This window comes from Symphalangus syndactylus, chromosome 5 (assembly GCF_028878055.3).
Source record: "Symphalangus syndactylus isolate Jambi chromosome 5, NHGRI_mSymSyn1-v2.1_pri, whole genome shotgun sequence".
Taxonomy (NCBI): domain Eukaryota; kingdom Metazoa; phylum Chordata; class Mammalia; order Primates; family Hylobatidae; genus Symphalangus; species Symphalangus syndactylus.
This window is the reverse complement of record NC_072427.2, coordinates 84,307,610-84,332,551: the sequence shown is the minus strand read 5'-3', so window position 1 is coordinate 84,332,551 and position 24,942 is coordinate 84,307,610. Positions and strand designations below refer to the sequence as shown.

Genomic DNA, 24,942 nt, shown 5'->3' with positions numbered 1-24,942 from the left:
GCATTCACGGTGTTGTGCATTCAGTGGCAGAAGCGCATTCACGGTGTTGTGCATTCAGTGGCGGAAGCGCATTCACAGTGTTGTGCATTCAGAGACAGAAGAGCATTCGCAATGTTGCGCATTCAGAGATGGAAGAGCATTCACAGTGTTCTGCATTCAATGGCGGAAGTGCATTCACGGTGTTGTGCATTCAGTGGTGGAAGTGCATTCACGGTGTTGTGCATTCAGTGGTGGAAGGGCATTCACGGTGTTGTGCATTCAGTGGCAGAAGCGCATTCACGGTGTTGTGCATTCAGTGGCGGAAGCGCATTCACAGTGTTGTGCATTCAGAGACGGAAGAGCATTCACAATGTTGCGCATTCAGAGATGGAAGAGCATTCACAGTGTTCTGCATTCAATGGCGGAAGCGCATTCACGGTGTTGTGCATTCAGTGGCGGAAGTGCATTCACGGTGTTGTGCATTCAGTGGCGGAAGTGCATTCACGGTGTTGTGCATTCAGTGGCAGAAGCGCATTCACGGTGTTGTGCATTCAGTGGCGGAAGCGCATTCACGGTGTTGTGCATTCAGTGGCGGAAGCGCGTTCACACTGTTGTGCATACTCAGTGGTGCAAGCGCATTCACGGTGTTGTGCGTTGAGTGACAGAAGCGCATTCACGGTGTTGTGCATATTTGGTGGTGTAAGTACATTCACAGTTGTGTATTCAGTGGCGGAAGCGCATTCACAGTGTTGTGCATAGTTCAGTGGTGCAAGCGCATTCACGGTGTTGTGCATAGTTCAGTGGTGGAAGCGCATTCATGGTGTTGTGCATTCAGTGGTGGAAGTGCATTCACAGTGTTGTGCATTCAGTGGCAGAAGTACATTCACGGTGTTGTGCATTCAGTGACGGAAGCACATTCATAGTGTTGTGCATAGTTCAGTGATGCAGGCACATTCACAGTGTTGTACATTCAGTGACGGAATCACGTTCACGGTATTGTGCAGCCATCACCACCATCCATCTCCAGAAGTCTTCATCTTGCAAAACTGAACTCTGTCCCCATTAGACTCTCATCCCCCATTTGCCCTCCCCTGGCACCATGGCTCACACCTGTAATCCCAGCACTTCAGGAGGCTGAGGCAGAAGGACCACTCCAGCCCAGGAATTTGATACCAGCCTGGGCAACATAGGGAGAACCTGTCTGTACAAAAAATAAAAAAATTAGCCATGGGTGGTGGCACGCGCCTGTAGTCCCAGCTGCTCAGAAAGCTGAGGTGGGAGGATTGTCTGTGCCCTGGAGATTGAGGCTACAGTGAGCTGTGATTGTGCCACTGCACTCCAGCCTGGGCAACAGAGTGAGACCCTGTCTCAGAAAGAAAGATCTTTGCCTGCCTGGCAACTGACTTTTGTGAATAATCAGATACAGTGACTTATTTCGAATTGCTGTTTGAGCGGTGGATCTCTGATGAACTGGCCCCTTCCCTCCCCTGGCCTCAGGTTCCACCTGGAGATGTTTGTGTATTCTTTTGTAAATGCTGAATAACGGAGGAAAAACCGTATCAATTTTCGCCTTTAATCAGCACCTCGTTCACCTTTGCTGTATTTTTATTAAATGTGCAGGTGCTCCTTGGCCTTTGCTGGCGCCACGCCTCGACCACTGTCAGTCGAAGGTGTTGTGAGTCAAGGGACGTGCCGAAGTGCCGGCTGCTTTTGCCCCATCGCCAAGCTGAAAAGTCCCAAGTCAGAGACTCTCAGATAGTGAAATTGTGTTGAAAGTCCCTTACAGCCATTTGCTTTTAACCAAATTGTTTTAACTAAAGCTTTAACCATTTTTCCCGATAGCTGAAAGACCAGGTTTTATCCTTAAGTCACGAGATAGAAGAGTGCCGCTCTGAGCTGGAGGTGCTGCAGCAGAGGCGGGAGCGGGAGAACCGGGAAGGCACAAACCTCGTCTCCATGCTCAAGGCCGACGTCGACCTGTCCCACAGCGAAAGGTCAGTGTGTCCTCGGCACGAGGCTGCCTTGTGGCCGCCAGCACCCGCTGGGTGTGCCGATGCCATTGGTCCCCACGGCTCCTGACCCCGTGGCTGGTGCCACCATGCACGCTGGCTCCTGGTGGACGGGGACCCGGCTTCCTTCTTCTCTTACTTAGAAAGATTGTAAGCACCGGGAAGAGCTCGCCTGCTGTGTCTCATCTCCCCATCTGGTCAGATTACAACCAGCCATTATCTCCCACACAGAGCCCGACCCCTCCCCTTTAGTGTCCGCGTCCCCGCAGCGTGTCCTCATCCCCGGCATGGGGTGCAGGCCCACATGTCTCGTGGTTCCTGTGCTTTGGACTGTGTGCAAGTGTCATGCCTCATGCATCTCTCTGTCACATGTGTTTCTGAGACCGGCCCGAGCAGGGGCCGTAGCCCTGTCTGTTCCTTTCTCCATTGGGAGCCTGTGCCTGAGGAGCTGCAGGCACTGGGCTGAGCGCCCAGCCCCGAGGGCTCTCCCAGGGCGGGGTGTGGGTCTGCTTACCACGGGCTGTGGGGTCGCCTCCCCTGAGTGCATGGGTCCAGGCCGCGTCCCGGCTTGGTGCCTCCTCACCTGCAGTGATGCTGTCCCCAGGCTTGACTGCCCTTTTGTCTCGTTTGGGGTCTTGAGAAACTGTTTGCTCCTCTGACACCATGTAGGTTTTTCCCAGGTCATCTCACAGAGTTTTAAGTTTTGCTTTTGTATGACTCTGGGGTGAGCCTGCAGCTCTTCCGTTGTTCTTGCTTGCACCTGTCTGGGTAGTGGACTCGGCACCGTGTTGCCAAACGTAGCCTCCTCTTGGGTGTACGTCCTCCCCATCCCCTTGTGTGGGTCTTTGGCTGCTCCCACTGGCGTGTCCCCGCACGAGGCCTCTGTGTCCTGCTGCTGCTCCCATCTGTGTGTCCCCACCCGAGGCTTCTGGGTCCAGCCACTGCTCCCGTCTGTGTGTCCCCACCCCAGGCCTCTGGGTCCTGCTGCTGCTCCCGTCTTTGTGTTCCCACTCGAGGCCTCTGGGTTGTGCTGCTGTGTCCTGAAGCTCTGGACTGGTTTGGCTCTGCTCTGGAGACCAGCCAGGGTCGGAAGACCCGGTCGGGCTGATGGGACCCTCTGAGCTCACAGCCGTTTCTGGAGCATTGGTGTCTGTCATGCTGAGGGTCTGTCCGTGTGTGTGGGGTGTCTGTGCAGGTCTCTCTTTGTTCTTTTCATCAAGTTTTGTGATTTTTCTGTGAGGACCTTGCCTTCTGTAGCACTTGGCTGTGGGTGCCTCGTAGCTTGGTGCTGACTCTCTCGAGTCACCCGCGTCAGTGGGCGAGCGAGGGCTCTAAACTGAGGGACACAGAGGCCAGTGGGGCGGTCTGCTCTAAACTCGAGGGGTGCAGAGGTGGGTGGTGGGCGGGGTAGCCCCAGGCTCTAAACACAAGGGGCGGCCGGGCGCGGTGGCTCACGCCTGTAATCCCAGCACTTTGGGAGGCCGAGGCGGGCGGATCATGAGGTCAGGAGATCAAGACCATCCTGGCTAACACGGTGAAACCCCGTCTCTACTAAAAAAATACAAAAAATTAGCCGGGTGCGGTGGTGGGTGCCTGTAGTCCCAGCTACTCGGGAGGCTGAGGCAGGAAAATGGCGTGAACCCGGGAGGCGGAGTTTGCAGTGAGCCAAGATAGCGCCACTGCATTCCAGCCTGGGCAAAAAGAGAGAGATTCTGTCTCAAAAAAAAAAAAGAAAAAAAACAAAAACAAAAACACAAGGGGCGCAGAGGTGATCCCACGGTCCCTGGACACTGGAGAGGCTGCCTATCTTGAGGTGGGGTGGCTGCAGACGCCCTGATGCCTGCAGGAGTTGGGCATTTTGGGGGGTGGAAGTGTGCCGGGGAGCAGGTGGCATTCTCTCCGTCACGCCCCTCCTCAGAACTCCCCCTCCCTGTTATTTGCCCAGAGTCTCGGGTTTCGCGGGGCCTGCACGAGGCTGCCTCCCGTTCTCACCTCACAGTCCCCACGAATGAGTCCTCATCGTCTGCTCCACAGGGTTGGGCTTTCTGGGGACAGAGCTGTGAGCAGAGTAGAGGGAGGGCTGGCTGTGTAGGCACCGGGTCAATGTGCCTGTCCTCAGTGGCGTCACAGCCAGGAGGGCTGCCCCTAAATCATAGTGCAGGGAGCAAGGTGTGGAGGGGCCTGTGGCCTTGGGAGCCCCTGTGTGTAAAAATAGAAGCATCCCGGCCGGGTGCAGTGGCTCATGCTTGTAATCCCAGCACTTTGGGAGGCCGAGGCGGGCGGATCATGAGGTCAGGAGATCGAGACCATCCTGGCTAACGTGGTGAAACCCCGTCTCTACTAAAAATACAAAAAATTAGCCGGGCGCGGTGGTGGACACCTGTCGTCCCAGCTACTCGGGAGGCTGAGGCAGGAGAATGGCGTGAACCCCAGAGGTGGAGCTTGCAGTGAGCCAAGATCGTGCCACTGCACTGCAGCCTGGGCGACAGAGCGAGACTCCGTCTCAAAAAAAAAAACAGAAGCATCCCAGACCGCACATCCATAAGACCTAGAGAGAGGCTGGGAGACACCATCCTCTTCCTGCCACTCAACTCCTGTGAATGTGTGGCTGAGGCCTGACTTGGTGTTGGACAGACATCTTGTAAAATGGCTGGCTGGTGCACCCTGTGCTCCAGGGGAGAGACGGAGCCTGTGTGCTGCTCCTGGGTGATTTACGCTGTGCGGCCACATCACACACCTGCAGGACGGGTTTGCTGTGTTCCTAATATGATGCCTTTTACAAATCAGAAATGGTATCAGGAAGACCTCACCTAGGAAAGCCCGTGTCCCTGAGTGGGCTCCACGTGGTTGTCTTGTCTGTGGCCTCAGCTTCCTGTGCTCACACTGGCATGAGGATCATGTCTTCTGGCCCCGTGGGGACAGGCAGCCGTGGGCCGAGGGGTGCAAACTGGTGGGCGGCCCATCAGCAGCATCCAGGGTGGGGGTTCTCATGCCGTGGCTGGCCTGCCTGATGATGGGCGTTTCCTGTCTCAGAGGGGCCCTCCAGGACGCCCTGCGCAGGCTGCTGGGTTTGTTTGGGGAGACGCTGAGGGCAGCCATCACCCTGAGGAGCCGGATCGGGGAGCGCGTGGGGCTTTGCCTGGATGACGCGGGCGCGGGCCTGGCCCCGTCGGCAGGTGAGTGTGCCGGGACCAGCCGCCCGGCCCTGTGCTTGCAGCCCCTTGGTGGTCCTTGGAGCTCTCTGAGAGGAGCCTCCGTACTGGGCGATGCCCTTGGGAGTGCTGCCGTCTTGGTTTCCTGCTAGTTTCTGCACTTACAGAAGGCCGAGACCGGGGTCTGGGCTAAATTTGTCAGCTCCTGTGGACGTGGCGCTGTCTCGTCTCGGCTGGGGCGACATTCTGAGTTCTGTGGCTTCCTTGTCGTCTTGGCTGCCGTGGCCGCGGCCAGCTTGCTTGCTGAGCCGCGTGTGCCGGCGTCTGCTCATCTTGTAGCTCCGGCGCTGGAGGAGACGTGGTCTGATGTGGCCCTCCCGGAGCTGGACAGAACTTTGTCTGAATGTGCAGAGATGTCTTCCGTGGCTGAAATTAGCAGCCACATGCGTGAAAGCTTTCTCATGAGCCCAGAAAGTGTGCGGGAGTGTGAGCAGCCCATCCGAAGGGTCTTCCAGAGCCTCAGCCTGGCTGTGGACGGCCTCCTGGAGATGGCCCTGGACTCCAGCAGACAGGTGAGGCCCAGGCTCCCGGGGTCCTGTGGAGAAGTGAACGGCTGAGTAGCTGACGATGCCACACAAGCCTGGTGGGTGCCGGTGCCAACCACACTCGCACAGGTTTCTCCCAAGGAGGAGGCTTTTCTGGACCAGATCTTTCAGGACGTGGGCTTGCTACAAATGAGAGAATCTGTTTGTTTAATTTGGATAATAAACAGGCCCATTTCCTTTACTTCATGCACTGTTGCAATTCCATGTGGAGTGTTTTCATATTTAGAGATTATCACTAAGAAAGGAAATTTTTTTCAACCCTTTTAGAACATTTCAGACAATTAAAAAAGACATTAAATAGGAATACGTGGAAAGCAATTAAAGATCCTTTTTTCAGCCAGGCACAGCGGCTCACTCCTGTAGTCCCAGCACTTTGGGAGGCTGAGGTAGGAGATTCACTTGAGCCCACGAGTTTGAGCCAGCCTGGGCAACATAGCGAGACCCCATTTTAAGTTAGCCAGGCATGGTGGCATGCGTCTGTGGTCCCAGCTCCTCAGGAGGCTGAGGCAGGAGGATTGCTTGAGCCCGGGAGGCTGAGGCTGCAGTGAGTTGTGGTTGCACCACTGCACTCCAGCCTGGGTGCAGAGCAAGACCCTATCTCAAAAAAAATAAAAAAAATAAAAATTCTTTGTTGCTAGGTTTTGAGTTCAGAGGTGTCTCTGGGCCTCAGCCTGTAGATGGCCTGGGAGCCCCAGACTGGACACAGTTGCCAGGGGATTGTCTGGAGGAAGCGAGAGGGGCCCAGGGCTGAGATGGGAGGCCGGGGAGGGGTCCTCAATGGGGACTGTGGCCACAGTGCCTCAGAGGGTGGCTGAGATGCTCTCAGGTCCCATCACCCTGGCCTGGCCCTGCCTGGGTGGTGACGACCCGAAGGGTCTGGGGGTAGAAATGGCGTTCTCTTGGTCTTAATGTAGACTTCAGTTATTTTTGATCTGGAGTTTTGATTTGCAAATGTGTTTTAACAGCTGGAAGAAGCACGCCAAATTCATTCTCGTTTTGAAAAAGAATTTAGTTTTAAAAATGAGGAGACAGCACAGGTTGTCAGGAAGCACCAGGAGCTGCTGGAGTGCTTGAAGGAGGAGAGCACAGCAAAGGCAGAGCTGGCGCTAGAGCTGCACAAGACTCAGGGTGAGCAGCACGGGGCCTCGGGGCACCTGGAGCACAGGCACGGGGAGCAGGCCCGGCCTCACTGAAGGAAGGAAGCCTTCGGAATAGGGCTTTTAAAGTGAAATGTAAAAACAAAGCCAACGTGGGAGGCACGCATGGTTTGGGAGGAACGGGGTGGTCGGGAGCTGCTGTGGCCAGCAGGGCTGTTGGAGGCCTACAGCTGGGTCCTGGAAGCTGCTGGCTCTTAGCTCTGCTGCTCTCGGCGGCAGCGGCCCGGTCCCTTCCTCCAAGCAGGCTCTCCTCAGTTGCACCCGGGACTGGCTTTGTCAGAGCATCTGTGTCTCCCACAAAGGTACCCTCGAGGGATTCAAGGTGGAGACAGCAGATCTGAAGGAGGCGCTGGCTGGGAAGGAGGATTCCGAGCACCGTCTGGTGCTGGAGCTGGAGAGCCTGAGACGGCAGCTGCAGCAGGCAGCCCAGGAGCAGGCGGCGCTGAGGGAGGAGTGCACCCGTCTTTGGAGCCGGGGGGAGGCCGCAGCCACGGACGCCAAGGCTAGAGAAGCTGGTAAGGAGCACCGGCTGTGGAGGGCGGTGCGAGCTGTGGGGCGCGGATACAGCTGCCACGGTTTCCCCAGCTCCCAGGGACGCTCAGTGTCTCTAGAGGGTCAAGTGTAAACCAGCACGCAGCTTCTCGTGGAACACTGGGCATGGGAAGCTTGTGTGGGATCAGGTGAGGCATCCACTGGCTTTGCTGCCCTTTCAGAGAAGGCGGGTTGTCTGTTGGTCCTGCTGGTCGGAGGGTCCCCACCTCTGTGAGGTGGAAATAAGAGGGGCTCTGAGTCCAACAGCAGCAGCTGGAGGCAGAGCCGAGTGCCGCAAACAAGAGCTACTTTAAAATTTCATTTAAAATAACCAAGTGCCTGATATTAACCCTCATTAGGAAAACATAGTTTTAACAATATTTGTATCTTTTCAGAATTTTAGATATTTTGGTCTCAAAGGTATTTAAAATGAAAACTGTCAAAACATAAGCTTAAAATGTCGAGCCTGCAGGGAACTGCGTCCTCAGTAGCTGGTTCAGCTCGAGCAAAGGCTTTTCACATTGCATTCGTGGATCTCAGGCATGTGGGAGGCAGAGGGGCCTGTGCTTCTCCAAAAGTTCCTTCCAGGATGGCTGTGGCCTCGGGGTCATCCCTTCAGAACACAGATTGGAGTTAGAAGTTTGGGCATCGCAGGCACCACCTCAGCCAATTCAGAAGTCTCATTTATTATTATTATTATTTTTTACATTTTTCTCTTTAGAAAACAACCAGCTTTTGATTTTCGTGGCCATTCTCATTTGCTGTCTTCTGTCTTGCTGATTTTTGCCCTTGTTCCTGTGATTTCTTGTTCCTATCGTTTTTTTTTTTTTTTTTTTTTTTTTGAGACGGAGTCTTGCTCTGTCCCCAGGCTGGAGTGTAGTGGCGTGATCTCAGTTCACTGCAACCTCCGCCTCCTGGGTTCAAGTGATTCTCCTGCCTCAGCCTCCCAAGTAGCTGGGATTACAGGTGAGCACCACCACACCTGGCTAATTTTTTAGGTTTTTGGTAGAGATGGGATTTCACCATGTTAGCCAGGCTGGTCTCGAACTCCTGATCTCAAGTGATCTGCCTGCCTCGGCCTCCCATAGTGCTGGGATCACAGGCCTGAGCCACCGTGCCCGGCCAGCTCCTATGGTTTCTTGCTGCCTTCGTTGGGTTGGACGCTTTCGGACATGTTTGTTGCCTTTCACAGGATATGGGGTTCAGGTCGTGCCTCCTAGTGGTGCCCCAGCCTTTTCACCTGTGGTGCCCGTGTTGACATCTGGGTCCCACAAGCTTATAATTCTTTGGCCCAGGGGGTGTTTTCCAGGGTGGAAGACATTGGTCCCCCGGGATGTTTTAAACTCTGCCTGTGACTGTGCCCACACTTTGTCCTCTCCTTTTCTTGGTTCATTTCTGTCATTCTCGTTTATCCCGTTCTATTTTTTATATAAATTTCTGATGGTGAAGGATTAGCCTGGTATTTTTCCCCTCGTGTATCTTTTCTTGTCCTTTTAAGTCTTTTTTAACACTCTGTTTTAGTTGTGCCTTGTATGGATACCATATTCATGACTCTTTTTTAAAAGCCTGTCTGTGAGTATCTTCTTTTGGTCCATTTAGCCAAGTTTTATTTGCCGCACCTCTTGGCGTTGGGCCCTTCTTGATGCTCTTTGTGTTTCCTTTTCGCCTGCCTGCTTGGCCTTGCTCTGGGGTGGATTTTCCTTGGCCAGCTGTGAAGTTCTCACTGCGGTGTTGCCTGCTGCCGGGCTCAGGGCAGCGTCATCTCCCCACGGGCCTCTAAGCCCTGTTGCCCCTACGCTCCATGTGTCCACAGAGGGAGTGTGGGGGAACCTCCAGGGCCAGGAGGGCCTGGAGTCTCTTCAGGTCCCTTCCGCCACCAGTGAAGTGGTGCTGGAGACACGACTCAAGATCCTGTTTCTTTTCCTTTGAGGCCCTCGTTTTGCTGCACCTCCTCAGGATTTTTCAGGAACATCTCTGACATCCTGCATTGCTCTCAGCATCTCTGCCCTGGCGGTGCTGTTGCATCTGGGCGTTGGTTGTCACTTTCTCTGCTTTCTCTGCTTGCCCTCTGCTGTCCGGGGGCAGCCTCATGGTCGGGCCCCTCCCTGTGGACTCTGCTGCCCCATTTCCAGTGTCTTCGTGCCTAGCCAGCTGGCGCTGGGCCACACTCCGCTGGGGGAGACCACCTGGTGTTTCATCACCTCGAGCCCTTGGACTTCAGCCAGTCACCTTGTTTGTCAGGCCTCCTGGCAGATAAAGGGGTGTGTGGCCTGCATACTGCTGAACGGCCCGGTGAGGCCTGGGCCCTGTGGCCAGCGCCCCCGTGTCAGGTGCCCGTGTCGTGCCCTGGGCCTGAGCACATGGGGCTGAGCACCTCAGGGCTTCTTCCCAAGGCTGTGGTGGCCCCTCTGCTGCCTTGCCTCTGGTTCACCTCCTGCCACAAAGCCCGGCCCACCAGGGAGTGTCGTGATGGGTGGACGTGGGCCCTGGGTGTCCATAGATTGGCTAGGCTCCCTGCTGGCCCCGGGATTGAAGCTGAGGCTTACCATGGGCCCTGCAGTGGCAGGCGCCTGGCATGCTGGGAGTGGATCTCATGGAACCCTTTCACAGGCTCGGGCCAACTTTGTTTTGTCACTGGGAAATTCTCGTCGTTTCTCTGGGGTCCTCTTTGTTTGCTTTCATTTTGACGTTGTTAACCCTGCCCTAGTTTCTCACTCTGGTTTATTTTCTTTCCTTTCACCCTGGCTCTGCCATTGTGTGACACTGCACCGGCTACCAGCTTACCCGCTGTGGCCCTGACCACGCTCCCAGCAGGGCCTAGGCTCTGACAGTGGCGTGAACTTTGTCCTTGGGTGCAGCGGCCCTGCCTTGCCGTGTTGCGTGACACCCCCTTCACTGTGTGGTGTTTTGTGACCCTCTTCAAGTGTTGCCGTCTGTCCCTTTTGTTCTCTTTGTCTCCTTGAAAAGTCGAGGGGCCTGCAGCCGCACAGGCAGTTGTGGGCATGGTGGACGCTGAGTGTGGAGGTTGTTCAAGGCCAGCAGCGTTGCCTGGAGCTCTGCTGCTGACGCTGCCGTCACTGGTTCTAGCTCTCACATTCTCAGCTGCCCGGTTCTGTTTCCACCTCAGTAAATGCAAACTGTTGTTCGTAGGCACAGCTGTCACTGCAGCACACAAGGACTCAGGTTTGTAAAGACAAACGAGTGATTTGTGTGTGACGTGCTGCGTGTTTGCACTGGATTTTGCAAATTATTTACTAAAGAAAAGTACTTCAGAACTTTTGTGGCAAACAATAAATACAGCGATACTCTAATCTTCGTATTCATAAAAGTGGGTGGAGTTGTCCCATTTTAACGCCCCAGCAAAACAGGAGCATTTCTCTAACGGTATTTACTGCAGTGCCTAAGCTACAGTTTGTGCCGCTTTTCAGAAACTGATGTCTTGTGATAGTTACAGCTGTTCTTGGGCTGGGTCCCTGCTCTGGTCTCCAGGGAGGGCCTGTGCCCGCTAGATCCCCCGTGCCTGCTCAGTGTGGGTGTCACCTGCTTCGCCAGCTGGGGTCGCGATCCTCGTGTGCCTCGCTGAGTCTGCGTGCATGTCAGCAGGCACCCTGCCCCAGTGCATGGCCCAGCGCCCCTGGCCCTGAGTTGCTGATGTTCTGGGCCAAGCACAGCCCGGGTCATGTCCAGGCCCAGGGAGTGCAGTCGGGGGAGCAGCTGCCCTCGGGCCTCGCCGCACGTCTCAGGTTGTGAATGTTACCACAGCAGCATGTTTACAGCGGAGTCACCATTACTGCTGACAGTGGCATCAACATTTATTGAGAATGTTACTTGCATTGGTCATGATAGTTTGTGATAAAAGACTTAACAATTTTACAAATCAAAATGATTTTTTGGAAGCTGGTGAAATGTCAGTTAACATGTATGAATTTAATATTTTAGTTTTTGGATGGCTTAAAGACTTCAGGATTCAGGCCGGGAGTGGTAGCTCACACCTGTAATCCCAGAGCCAGACTCCATCTCAGAAATAATAATAAAATAGAGACTTCAGGATTCAGCAGCAGAGACTCCATCTCAAAAATAATAAAATAGAGACTTCAGGATTCAGCAGCAGAGACTCCATCTCAAAAATAATAATAATAAAATAGAGACTTCAGGATTCAGCAGCAGAGAGCCCCTTTTTCCAAGACGCTTTTTCGTCTGCAGTTTCCACTTGAGCGGGGCTTCGCCACCCCGGATCTCAGGCTGGTTGTGCTGCTGGAAGAGAATTTTTGAGGCGATTTATCACAGACACACATTTGTGACTTACAGTTCTGGAGGCTGGAAAGCCGGAGGTCAAGGTGCCAGCAGGTTTGGTGTCTGGGGAGGTACCGGTCTCTGCTTCTAAGGCAGGGCCTTGCACACTGCATTCTCCGGAGTGAAGGGCTGGATCCTCACGGGGCAGAGGCAGAAGGGCCGAGTGGGAGGACCACTCCCAAAGCCGCTTATTGAGGCATTAAAACTGCTGTGAGGGTGGAGCCCTTGCGGCCTCGTCACCTTTTCAAGGCCCTTCCAATACCATCCCTTGGCAGTTAAATTTCAACATGAGTTTTGGAGGGGACAGAAATTTAAACTGTGGTACCCAGTTAATTTTATTTATTTATTAGAAGGAGTCTCACTTTGTCACCCAGGCTGGAGTGCAGCAACACGATCTTGGCTCACTGCAACCTCCATCTCCCGGATTCAAGTGATTCTCCTGCCTCAGCCTCCCGAGTAGCTGGGATTACAGTCATGCACCACCATATCCGGCTAATTTTGTATTTTTAGTAGAGACGGGGTTTTACCATGATGGCCAGGCTGGTCTCAAACTCCTGACCTTGAGTGATCCACCCGCCTGGGCCTCCCAAAGTGCTGGATTACAGGCGTGAACCACCCCACCCGACCTAGATTCGCTTTCGATTCACCGATGGGGCGTTTGCCTTTCCCCTAGACACGTCACAACCCCAGGCACTCAGCACCGTCCATCGTCTGCTGGGACTGGGCTTAGTCGTGTGTTTCTGTCTGGGAGAGTGTAGTGAAGACAGAATTCCTAGAGAATCACCCGCGTGTCACACAGAAGTATTCTTCTCAGGCTTCAAAGATTTGCTTTAGCCAATGTTTTAAAACATGGGCTTTTTACCCCGAAGTCATGGGACTTCATTTTCGGTGGGTTTTGACTGAATCACCATCAGGAGATGCACGTGTCGTGTTCCCTCTCGGTACAGTGCCAGCCTCTGAGGTGCGGGGGTTTCCCCGTGTCTGTTGTGTTTGCATCCTTAGCTCTCTGGAAGGAAGTGGAGGATCTGACCAAAGAACAGTCGGAGACCAGGAAGCAGGCTGAGAAGGACCGCTCAGCCCTGCTCTCTCAGATGAAGATTTTGGAGTCTGAGTTAGAAGAACAGCTGTCTCAGCATCGTGGGTGTGCCAAGCAGGTGGAGGTCGTCACTGCCCTGGAACAGCAGGTGGCATCTCTGGACAAGCATTTGCGCAACCAGCGGCAATTCATGGATGTAAGAATTCTGAATAATACATTTTTTTGCATCACTAAAAGTTGCCGTTACAACATGAACTTCTTTCCAGATCGTTACGTAAGCTTCTGCAGTAGGATGTTGAAGAGGGCGCCCCACACCTGCTGCACAGGTGCACCCAGGTCGCTGACTCTTGGTGGGTGTCTTCTTGCCCACATTTTGTGGCACAGGCCTCTGAGGGCGGCCTCCCATGGTCTTGCCATGCTCCTTCTCACAGTCCCGGAGGCATCCCTTGGGGCCTGGGCTGGGCCTGTGCTGCGGCTCTCACTGGTTCTTGTCCTCCCACCCACTGGTGTCAGACGTTCCTCTGTGTTCCATGGAGAGAGCTGTTTTTCTTTACTTAACTCCATTTTACAAAGCGACTGTGATGAGGGGGGTATTTGGAGTCTGAGCTGCTGGGCGGTTGCACTTGCACGTGCAGTGGAAGCCTGGTTGGACCTTCGCTGCAAGGGGCACACCAGCCCCGTTGGGGTGGTCCCAACACGCTGCCTCTCCTCCCAGGAGCAGGCAGCCGAGCGGGAGCACGAGCGCGAGGAGTTCCAGCAGGAGATTCAGAGGCTGGAGGGGCAGCTCCGCCAGGCGGCCAAGCCGCAGCCCTGGGGCCCTCGCGACAGCCAGGTGAGTCAGTGCAGTGTGCAGTGCCGCTGGTTGCTGTCTTTTACTGTGTTTTTAAGCTTTAACTTTCGTTAAATTTTTGCCTTCCATGTACATGAAATCGGCAGCAGGCGCCGCTGGATGGAGAGGTGAGGAGGCTTCAACGAGATGGGCACTCCCTGTGCTGGCGCCCAGGCTTCCCTGCGCTGCTGGGGACTGTCCTGCCACCCACTCGCTTTTCTTGCTCTTGCTCGGGCTGTAGCCATCTGCTTTCTCTTGTCTGAGGAAGCTCTAGTAGGTTCGTTTATTTTTTTAAAAAATTAATGGTGGATTCACACACAGTTGTAAGAGGTAAGACTCGGATCCCTCGTGCCTGGCACGTGGTTCCCCAGAGATCACATCTGCAGAGCCAGAATGCAGTGTCACAGCCAGTATGGGCAGGGATCTGGTGACGCTGCAGCGCCTTCTGCCCCCCCAGGGACCCTTGTGTACTGGGTCACGGCCATGCCGCCGTCCTTTCTCTGGCAACCACTCATCTGTCGTCTATTTCTAAAACTTTACCATCTTTCTGATGTGTAAAGTGTGCGGATTGACACTGTTCACCAAGCCTGACTCTCTGGAGATTGATTCAGGTTGCTGAGTGTAGCCATAGTTTGTTCTTTCTGTTGCTAGGAAGTATTCCATTCTTTTTTTTTTTTTTTTTTTTTTTTGAGATGGAGTCTCACACTGTTGCCCAGGCTGGAGTGCAGTGGCGCAATCTCAGCTCACTGCAAGCTCCACCTCCTGGGTTCACGCCATTCTCCTGCCTCAGCCTCCCGAGTAGCTGGGACTACAGGTGACAGGTGCCCACTACCACACCCGGCTAATTTTTTGTATTTTTAGTAGAGATGGGGTTTCACTGTGTTAGCCAGGATGGTCTTGATCTCCTGATCTCGTGATCTGCCTGCCTCAGCCTCCCAAAGTGCTGGGATTACAGGCGTGAGCCACCGCACCAGCTGTAGTATTCCATTCTTTTCTATCAGAATAAATTTCATTTTCCTTGGCTGGGTGCGGTGGCTCACGCTTGTAATCCCAGCACTTTGGGAGGCCGAGGCAGGCAGATCATGAGGTCAGGAGATCGAGACCACGGTGAAACCCTGTCTCTACTAAAAATACAAAAAAAAAATTAGCTGGTCGTGGTGGCAGGCGCCTGTAGTCCCAGCTACTCGGAGAGGCTGAGGCAGGAGAATGGCGTGAACCCGGGAGGCGGAGCTTGCAGTGAGCCGAGATTGCACCACTGCACTCCAGCCTGGGCGACAGAGGTGAGAATCTGTCTCAAAAAAAAAAAAAAAAAATTTCATTTTCCTAACAAATTCTGTATTATAGAGAATGCCTTTCTTAACACAACATCACCCTATACTTCCTTAGATCTCTCTGTTCAGCCTGTGGGTCTAGGTCTCCCTGTGCAGCCTGTGAGTCTGGGTCTCCTTGTGCAGCCTGTGGGTCTGGGTCTCTGTTCAGCCTGTGAGTCTGGGTCTCCCTGTGCAGCCTGTGGGTCGGGGTCTCTGTTCAGCCTGTGGGTCTGTGTCTCTGTTCAGCCTGTGGGTCTGGGTCTCCCTGTGCAGCCTGTGGGTCTGGGTCTCTGTTCAGCCTGTGGGTCTAGGTCTCCCTGTGCAGCCTGTGAGTCTGGGTCTCTGTTCAGCCTGTGGGTCTAGGTCTCTGTTCAGCCTGTGGGTCTGGGTCTCCCTGTGCAGCCTGTGAGTCTAGGTCTCCCTGTGCAGCCTGTGGGTCTAGGTCTCTGTTCAGCCTGTGGGTCTAGGTCTCCCTGTGCAGCCTGTGGGTCTGGGTCTCAGTTCAGCCTGTGGGTCTAGATCTGCCTGTGAGTCTGGGTCTCTGTTCAGCCTGTGGGTCTAGGTCTCTGTTCAGCCTGTGGGTCTGGGTCTTCTTGTGCAGCCTGTGAGTCTGGGTCTCTGTTCAGCCTGTGAGTCTGGGTCTCTGTTCAGCCTGTGGGTCTAGGTCTCCCTGTTCAGCCTGTGGGTCTAGGTCTCCCTGTTCAGCCTGTGGGTCTAGGTCTCTGTTCAGCCTGTGGGTCTGGGTCTCTGTTCAGCCTGTGGGTCTAGGTCTCCCTGTTCAGCCTGTGGGTCTAGGTCTCTGTTCAGCCTGTGGGTCTAGGTCTCCCTGTTCAGCCTGTGGGTCTAGGTCTCCCTGTTCAGCCTGTGGGTCTAGGTCTCTGTTCAGCCTGTGGGTCTAGGTCTCTGTTCAGCCTGTGGGTCTGGGTCTCTGTTCAGCCTGTGGGTCTTGGTCTCTCTGTGCAGCCTGTGGGTCTAGGTCTCTGTGCAGCCTGTGGGTCTGGGTCTCCCTGTTCAGCCTGTGGGTCTAGGTCTCCCTGTTCAGCCTGTGGGTCTAGGTCTCTGTTCAGCCTGTGGGTCTAGGTCTCTGTTCAGCCTGTGGGTCTGGGTCTCTGTTCAGCCTGTGGGTCTGGGTCTCTGTTCAGCCTGTGGGTCTAGGTCTCCCTGTTCAGCCTGTGGGTCTGGGTCTCTGTTCAGCCTGTGGGTCTTGGTCTCTCTGTGCAGCCTGTGGGTCTCGGTCTCCCTGTGGGTCTAGGGGAGGGTGTAGGGCATCTGTTTTCTCTCTGTTGTTTTGGGTACTTTTTTGTTTGGAAAATGGGTTTTTATAAAACAGCCTTGTATTCCTCAAGCATTTTTTGTTGTTTTAGGTTGAGTTGTTACAACAAAAGTTGAGAGAAAAGTTGGATGAATTTAATGAATTGGCTATACAGAAAGAGTCGGCAGATAGACAAGTGTTAATGCAGGAAGAAGAAATTAAACGTCTGGAGGAGATGAACATCAACATCAGGAAGAAGGTGGCCCAGCTCCAGGAAGAAGTGGAAAAACAGAAAAACGTCGTGAAAGAGCTGGAACAGGTAAAGCGTCTCCACGTTGTGGTTGGGCATGTGGTGAGGTGTCCCCGCAGGCGTGGCTTCGTCGCTGAGCTGGCAGGGAGCAGGCAGGGCGTCTTTTTCACTCGCAGCCACCACGTCTGCACCAGAAACACTGGCATTAGGGAGAAACAGAAGTCACTGGTGACTGGGTAGCAAGAGTACTTTGACCTTTCTGGAGATTGTTGATTTTATTTGCTGTAGTAGGATTTTATACCATTTCGTTATGTCTCAAGAACTCTGAATTTATCCTTAATATTTCATTAAGTAAACATTTAAGATTTTAGGTTTAAAAAAAACTTAGCTTATTAAATACTTTGATGAGAGCCCCTTGTAATTATTTCAGCTTTTGAGTTCAGGAACTCATGTCAGCTCCCAGTGAAGAGATCTCCAGTGATGGTTTTGCATTGCTGGTGTTTCCCGTATTGCGTGTGTTCGTTTGTGTCTGAGAGTTTAAAGAGGGGCTGGAGCATTGAGCGAGGTGGGCCATCTCATGGCTGGACGGGGCAGGGCTGCCTGTCTGCATTTCTGGGTAGCGGCTGTGCCCTCCTTTGTGAGCATTTAGCTAAAAGGAATTCAGCTGACTTTTATGAGATTAAAAGGTTACTTGAAAAGTAAGGCTCAGTAAGAAATTAGATTTTAGAATTAGTAGTTTGGCCTCAGACACAGATGAGAGGAGTCTTTCTCAGGTATGTCTGATCTGATTTTTTTTTTTTTTTTTTGAGACAGAGTCTTGTTCTGTTGCCCAGGCTGGGGTGCAGTGGCGCGATCTCGGCTCACTGCAACCTCCTCCTCCCGGATTCAAGCGATCTTTCCTGCCTCAGCTTCCCGAGTAGCTGGGAGTACAGGCACGCGCCACCACATCCGGCTAATTTTTGTATTTTTAATAGAGACGGGGTTTCACCATGTTGGCCAGGCTGGTCTCGAACTACTGACCTCAGGTGATCTGCCTGCCTCGGCCTCTCAAAGTGCTAATATTACAGGCATGAGCCACCACGCCCGGCCAAGTGTCTGATTCTCGTAAGTGCTGATGAGAATTATTAAATCGGGGCCTTTCCTGAGGCCCTGACGTGTTTCCGTTCCGCTGTCACAGGGAGGACTGCTGAGCATCACCTGCACTTGGAGTGGAGTTGTCCCCCTGGCCGGCCACCGCTCACGTTTCAGTGACAGCTGCTCCAGGGCGGCTTCACCCCTTCCTTCTGCCTTCACTCAGCAAACGTTTACTGAGCTTAGTAGATACCAGGGTTAGAAAATGTGTTTTTATCCTTTCGTGAAATTTGGACTGTGTATGCAATTTTATATGTCATGCTCTTGTGCATGTAATGTATTGTGACCATTTTCGTCAAATTAAATATTCTTTGAAAAATTTTTTCTAGGCAAGTAATACTCATTGTATGAGCATACCATCAGCCATTGCCCTATTTTTTTTGGCAAGTTCTTGTCAGTTTTGAAAATACTGGTAATAGTTTGGTGAATATTACTGTAGATAAATTCCACACAGTGGACTCGGGCACAGGATGTGGCTCTGGGTCACGTCCTGCACCAGGCAGGCCTCTGCTGGGAGGTGGCTGGGTCCTGGGTACCAGTGCTGCCTGGTGTGTCACTGAGTGCAGGTACGTGCAGGTCCGCCTGCTCTGCTTCAGGCGCAGCTGAAGATGGTCTGTGCTTTAACAGGCAGCAGTTTGAGGTACTGAATTCCCAAATACTTGCCTAAAATAGAGTTCCTTTTTTTTTTAAATAGGATAAAGAGGTGTTAAAGAAACGGCAGGTGAGTAGCTTGCTTCTGGCGTCCACATTGCAGTCTACACCAGATGCAGACAGATGTCCCGAGCCTCCTTCGGGCAGCCCTCCTGAGGGTCCAGAAGTACAGTTAGAGGTGACACAGAGCCCACTCCTGCAGCGTGAGAGTGAGGTGAGTGCGGAGCGGGGCCATGGGACTGCCAGCCCCGGGTCAGTGTCCAGTGGGCTTCTCTGTGGATAACACAGGTGATGGGCTTGTGACCACTGTGTATTCTTTTCTTTTCTTTTCTTTTTTTTTTTTTTTTGTTTGTTTGTTTGTTTGTGACAGAGTTTTGCTCTTGTTGCCCAGGCTGGAGTGCAATGGCGCGATCTCGGCTCACTGCAACCTCCGCCTCGTGGGTTCAAGTGATTCTCCTGCCTCAGCCTCCCGAGTAGCTGGGATTACAGGTGCACCCACCACCACGCCCGGCTCAGTTTTGGTATTTTTAGTAGAGACAGGGTTTCACAGTGCTGGCCAGGCTGGTCTCCAACTCCTGACCTCATGTGATCCGTCTGCTTGAGCCTCTCAAAGTGCTGGGATTACAGGTGTGAGCCCCATGCCCAGCCCTGACCACTGTGTATTCTTTGCAGTTTTACCATTTGTATGTGGGTACAGGTACAGGGTAGTAATTGTTTTAGGCGTGTGCATTTAAATCTCTTAAAGCTATTTTAATAATTTCTTAATTATTAATATTAATAGAATATTAGATGACTTTTAATACTTTCCTTCTTTTGTTTTAATGAAAGGTTTTGGACTTAAAAGAACAGCTAGAAAAGATGAAAGGTGATTTAGAAAGTAAAAATGAAGAAATACTACATCTGAACTTAAAATTAGACATACAGAACAGCCAGACTGCTATCAGCCTCAGAGAACTTCAGGAAGAGAACACGAGCTTGAAGGTAAGCTACCAAAGGTCCACGTGACGCCTGAGTTCATGTTGCTTATGCCAGTGCCGAGTGGCTGCCAGGACCCTCATCGGGGAGGTGAGTCTCTGGTCTTCACAGACGCCCATGGCCCCCTTGTGGGAGAGAGCGCCCAATTCTGCCTGGGGAGATGTGCATGGAAGCAGCTTTCTAGGGATCTTGAGTGAGGAACCAGCGACCCCTGCCCCAAACTGCTTTCTGATTGCAGCCTTGATAGTCAGGGATCTGAGGAGAGGCCCTTCCCTAGGGCAGCACCCTGGGGCTGTGAGAGGCGCTGGGCTGTTGGGCTGTTGCTGGCTTGCTCTTCTCAAGGAGGTGACTTGAGTAAGTGGCCACTCACTGTTTCTCTTCCCACTGGCATGATGGGAAAAAAATCTTAAAAACAAATTTTTTTTAAAATTTTTGTGGGTACATAGTAGGTGTATATTAAAAAATCTATTTTTAAATCTTTTATTTTAATGTAGCCGTGCTTTTGAAGCAAAAAAGAAAACCAAAACCAACCTGTTTATAGTAGAGATGATATTCAAAATTGCAGAGCGTTCATAACTTCACAGATGCCCTTGAAAGACCTTGTGTAGACTCGTGTGTGTGGTGCCCACGTGGCACGTGCTCAGTGAATGAACACAGCGTGGGAGAATCGTGTGTGTGTGGTGCCCACGTGGCGCGTGCTCAGTGAATGAACACAGCGTGGGAGAATCGTGTGTGTGTGGTGCCCACGTGGCGCGTGCTCAGTGAATGAACACAGCGTGGGAGAATCGTGTGTGTGTGGTGCCCACGTGGCGCCTGCTCAGTGAATGAACACAGCGTGGGAGAATCCTCTGTGTGTGGTGCCCACGTGGCGCGTGCTCAGTGAATGAACACAGCATGGGAGAATCGTGTGTGTGTGGTGCCCACGTGGCGCGTGCTCAGTGAATGAACACAGCGTGGGAGAATCGTGTGTGTGTGGTGCCCACGTGGCTCGTGCTCAGTGAATGAACACAGCGTGAGAGAATCGTGTGTGTGTGGTGCCCACGTGGCTTGTGCTCAGTGAATGAACACAGCGTGGGAGAGTCTCAAAAAACAACAAAACAAAACTTTTCCAACTGATTTTCCGTTTTTCCGATTGAAAACTGTAGGCTTATTTAATTAGGACATTTCATATCTGTAGGGTCAGTGGAATATTTCCCTAGCAAGGTTCTGTCGGCTCTGTTTGGATATGGTTGTTGTTATTACCATTTCCACCGGCATTTCTGCCCAACAAAGAAGAGGAGATACTGTGTGTGAGCGAGCAGCTCCAGGCGCGGCAGGTTTACCTCGGCGAGGTTAGCCACTCCCCAGTGCTGGGGGAGAAGGGGGTCTTCTCACGCTTTTGGCTATGCCTGCGTCTCCTGTACGAAGTCCTCATAGTTTCTGGGTATGATTGACTGGGGCCTTGGCTTTCCAGGATGACAGTCTTCTGTTTCCTCGTATAATATTTATAATACTTTTCAAAATTAATTTTATCGGTTGGGCACGGTGGCTCAAATGCCTGTATTCTCAGCACTTCGAGACCAGCCTAAACAACATGGCAAAACCCCATCTCTACTAAAAATACAAAAATTAGCCAGGCATGGTGACACACACCACTCAGGCGGCTGAGGCAGGAGAATCACTTGAACCCAGGAGATGGAGGGTGCAGTGAGCTGTGATTGTGCCACCGCACTCCAGCCTGGGCAACAAAGCAAGACCCTGTCTCAAAAACAAAATTAACTTTATGGCCGGGCACAGTGGCTCTCACACCTGTAATCCCAGGAGTTGGGGAACCTGAGGTGGGAGGATCGTTTGAGCCCAGGAATTCGAGATCAGCCTAGACAACATAATGAGACCCATCTCTACATATTTTTTAAAAAAATTTAGCCCGGCATACACCTATAGTACCAGCTACTCTGAAGGCTGAGGTAAGAAGATCACTTGAGCCTGGGAGGCCGCGGCCACAGTGAGCGTGATCATGCCACTGTAATCCAGCTGTAATGACAGAACAGGACCCTGCCTAAGAAAAAATAATTTTGGAGGGGACCATAGAAGTAAGAAGGAGAAGTTTGTCTCCAGTTTGTCACTTTTAATTTCCCTTTGACAGAGGCTACTGAGATATTAATTATCTGTCTTAGTATCTGTTGGTATCTAGTATATTTGGCAAAAATTTTAAAATAGCATTTTGGGTTACATTGAAGAATGCCTTTTATGGCCAGGCACGGTGGCTCACGCCTGTAATCCCAGCACTTTGGGAGGCCGAGGCGGGCAGATCACTTGAGCTCAGGAGTTCGAGACCAGCCTGGCCAACGTGGTGAAACCCCGTATCTACTAAAAACACAAAAATTAGCTGGGCCTGGTGGCCGGTGCCTCTAATGGTTACTTGGGAGGCTGAGGCAGAAGAATCGCTTGAACCCAGGAGCTGGAGGTTGGCAGTGAGCCAAGATTGCGCCACTGCATTGCAGCCTGGGCGACAGAGCAAGACTTGTCTCAAAAAAAAAAAAAAGAATGCCTTTAAAAACCATTGATTACTTTTCAAAAGAAGTTGTATCATTTGTCTATAGTGCTCTAGAATTTGACATGTAACTATAATCTTATATAATGAAAAATATATAAAAAATAGTTTACATGTTAAGGACAGTATTTTAGTTCCATTAAGAATTGAAAGCTTTATAAGGACAATCCCCAATATTTTCTTGTGGGATTTTTCTTCCAGATATGTGCAAATTCGTACATCCTTCGTTTTCTGTAATTCTCCTAATTTTTTGTAAAGATGCGGATGCTATTTTGCTTTACCTAATAAAGAAAAGTAAAATTCCATTTAAACGTTTGACTCTTGTTAGGTTTCCAGTTCTTTCAAGGAAACCACACTTGCTGTTTTCTACCCTGTTTTATGTCAGTGAAGATGTTTGTCTTCTAGAAGTGTCTTTTACGTTTGTGGGGAAACGGAGCTCCCATCTCCCTGGCGTGGTCATGGTTGTCGTCACTTGTTCTCTGCTGCTGTCCTCCGGGGCTCCAGCCATCCTAACCCTCATCCTCAACATGGGCCCTCCCTTCCTGTGTGGCTTATTCTAACTCTGGGGTTAGTGATGTTTCTTTAGTTTTACCATTTACTTCTCCCTTATTCTATAGGTTTTAATAAAGAGGTCTCACACGTCTTTTGTTAAATTTATCCTTAAATATTTTAGGTTTTTCACACTATTGTAAGTGAGATTTAAAATAAGTATCTAGCTGTTTACCGTGAATACACGTACACCTTTTATATGTTAACCTTGCTGTTACCTTGCACAATTTATGTATATTAGTAGTGTTTTGTGGATTCCTGGAGGCTTTTTATGTATAACATCATCTTCAAATAAAGACAGTTTTATTTCTTTCCAATTTTTGTTATTTCCTTCTTTTATTACAGTGTCTAGCACTCCCAGTACAAAGTTAAAACTGGCTAGAGTAGTCATCTTTGCCCAGCTCCTTGTCTTGCAGGGAAGTGGTCATTAAGTATGTTAGCTTTAGGTTTTTCACAGGTGCCTTTTTATCAGATCGAGGAAGTTCCGTTATATTTCTAGTTTGCTTTTTCTGGATCTGTTGAAATAGTGATGATATTTTTCTCTTTTATTCTACTAATAGGGTTAACTTTATCAAGTGATTTATTTCTTGGAGATTAAACTAACCTTGCAGTTCTAGGATAAACCATACTTGGTAGTGATGTACTGCCCTTTTCATATGTTACATATATTACTGAATTTGATATGCTAATATTTTGTTAATGGTTTTTGCATCTGTGTTCATGAGGGATGTTGGTCCGTAATTGTCTTTTTTTTGCAGTGTTTCCTAAGGCTTTGGTATGAAGGTCATGTTAGTCTCATAAAATAGATTGGGAATTTTTTCACTTCCTCTCTTTTCTGAAAGAGGTTATTTAACATAGCTGGGATTTCTTCTTTGAATGTTTTCATAGCATCAACAATGAAGCCATTTGGAGTTTTTTATCTAGAGAGATTGATGATAATTCATTTTCTTTAACAGACTGAGGTATTTGGATTTCTGTTTCATGTTGTTATAAGTTGTATTTTTCAAGGAACTTGTGCATGTCATCAAAATTGTCAAATTTCTTTGCATAAAGAAGTTCATACTTTCTCATTTTTTTTTTTTTTCTTTTGAGACGGAGTCTCACTCTGTCACCCAGGCTGCAGTGCAGTGGCACGATCTCGGCTCCCTGCAACTTCTGCCTCCTGGGTTCAAGTGAGTCTCCTGCCTCAGCCTCCAGAGTAGCTGGGGTTACAGGCGTGCACCACCACGCCCAGCTAATTTTTTGTATTTTTGGTAGAGATGGTTTCACCATGTTAGCCAGGATGGTCTCCATCTCCTGAACTTATGATACACCTGCCTCAGCTTCCCAAAGAGCTGGCATTACAGGCGTGAGCCACCACGCCCAGCCTATACTTTCTCATTTTGTAACTGTTCACCTTATTAACCATTTCCTTACTTGCCATTGAATATCTGCAAGTTCTATGCTGATGGCCCTCCTTTTATTCCTGATATTAGTGAGTTCGTGTTTTCTCTTTTATTCTTGAGTCTCTCTAGCTAGTAGTTTATCCATGTTGTCAAGTTTTCAAAGAATCAGCTTTTGGCTCTGATACTTTTCTCTTTATTTCTTTGATTTCTCCTCTTATTTTCATTACTGGCTTCCTTCTATTTACCTTGGGTTTATTTTCTTTTCTTTTTCTAGCTTTTTCAGATAGAACCTTAGGTCATTGATTATAGATACTTCTTATTTTTCAGTATAACAATTTAAGTTTTTTGTTTTTAGACTTCGTGCATAGTAAAATTAGTGTTTTTTTTTAGTATACAGTTTTATAAATTTTGAAAAAAGGATTTAGTCCTGTAATAATCACCATAATCTTGTCACTCAAAAAATTTTCTTTGTGCTGTTTCTTTGTGGCCACCCATCAGGCCTACTGTCTTCCTGTCTGGAATTGTGTTTCGAGTCAGGTGTTGTAACACACTTGAAATTGATGCATGCTGTCGCCTGTGTCTATTCCTTTAGTTGCTGAGTAGTGTTGTCTGGATGGACCACAGTTGTTGATCCATTCACCCGTCGAGGGACATTTGGGTAGTTTCTAGGTTTTGGCAGTGATGAATCAAGCCACCATAAACTTTCATGCACGGCTTTTTGGGAGAAAATAAATGTTCACTTCTTTAGGTTCAATACTTAAACTGAATGCATGGCTGATTCACGTATAAGTATATATTTAACCTTAAAAGAAACTGTCAAACTGTTTTCCATAGTTGCACTACCGTTTTACATTCCACCAGCAATAGATGAGTGTTCTGGGTAACCACGTTCTCATCAGCACTTGGTAAGGTCAGTCTTTTTTTCTAGACATTCTGGTAGATACGTAGTGGTATGTCCTACTGTTTTGTGTTTCCTTAATGACTAGTGATCTTGAGCGTCTTTTTCTATGCTTATTTGCCATCCATATTGTGGGGGAAATGTTTGCTTAAGTCTTTTGGAAGATTTTTTTTTTTTTGAGATGGAGTCTCACTCTGTGGCCCAGGCTGGAGTGCAGCGGGAGCATGTCGGCTCACTGCAACCTCCACCTACCGGGTTCAAGCAATTATCCTGCCTCAACCTCCTGAGTAGCTGGGATTACAGGCGCCCACCACCACACCCAGCTAATTTTTTAATATTTTTAGTAGAGGTGGGGTTTCACCATGTTGGCCAGGCTGGTCTCGAACTCCTGACCTCTGGTGACCCACCTGCCTTGGC

General features: G+C 50.6%; 1 protein-coding gene across 13 annotated transcripts in view; it reads left to right on the top strand.

Moving 5' to 3' along the window:
- PCNT (pericentrin) overlaps positions 1–24,942 on the top strand; it is a 118,980-nt gene that overhangs the window by 57,236 nt on the left and 36,802 nt on the right. For 10 of the 13 annotated variants that reach the window (XM_055280027.2, XM_055280032.2, XM_063640407.1 and 7 more), the window contains 11 exons: positions 1,822–1,973; positions 5,022–5,164; positions 5,480–5,712; positions 6,711–6,873; positions 7,205–7,417; positions 12,729–12,958; positions 13,478–13,594; positions 13,699–13,719; positions 16,266–16,472; positions 18,229–18,399; positions 19,014–19,166. In XM_055280027.2, the coding sequence (XP_055136002.2) occupies positions 1,822–1,973; positions 5,022–5,164; positions 5,480–5,712; positions 6,711–6,873; positions 7,205–7,417; positions 12,729–12,958; positions 13,478–13,594; positions 13,699–13,719; positions 16,266–16,472; positions 18,229–18,399; positions 19,014–19,166 (1,803 nt within the window). The remainder of the gene's footprint in view (positions 1–1,821; positions 1,974–5,021; positions 5,165–5,479; positions 5,713–6,710; positions 6,874–7,204; positions 7,418–12,728; positions 12,959–13,477; positions 13,595–13,698; positions 13,720–16,265; positions 16,473–18,228; positions 18,400–19,013; positions 19,167–24,942) is intronic. The other 3 variants (XM_055280030.2, XM_063640406.1, XM_055280028.2) reach the window with 2 other exon arrangements.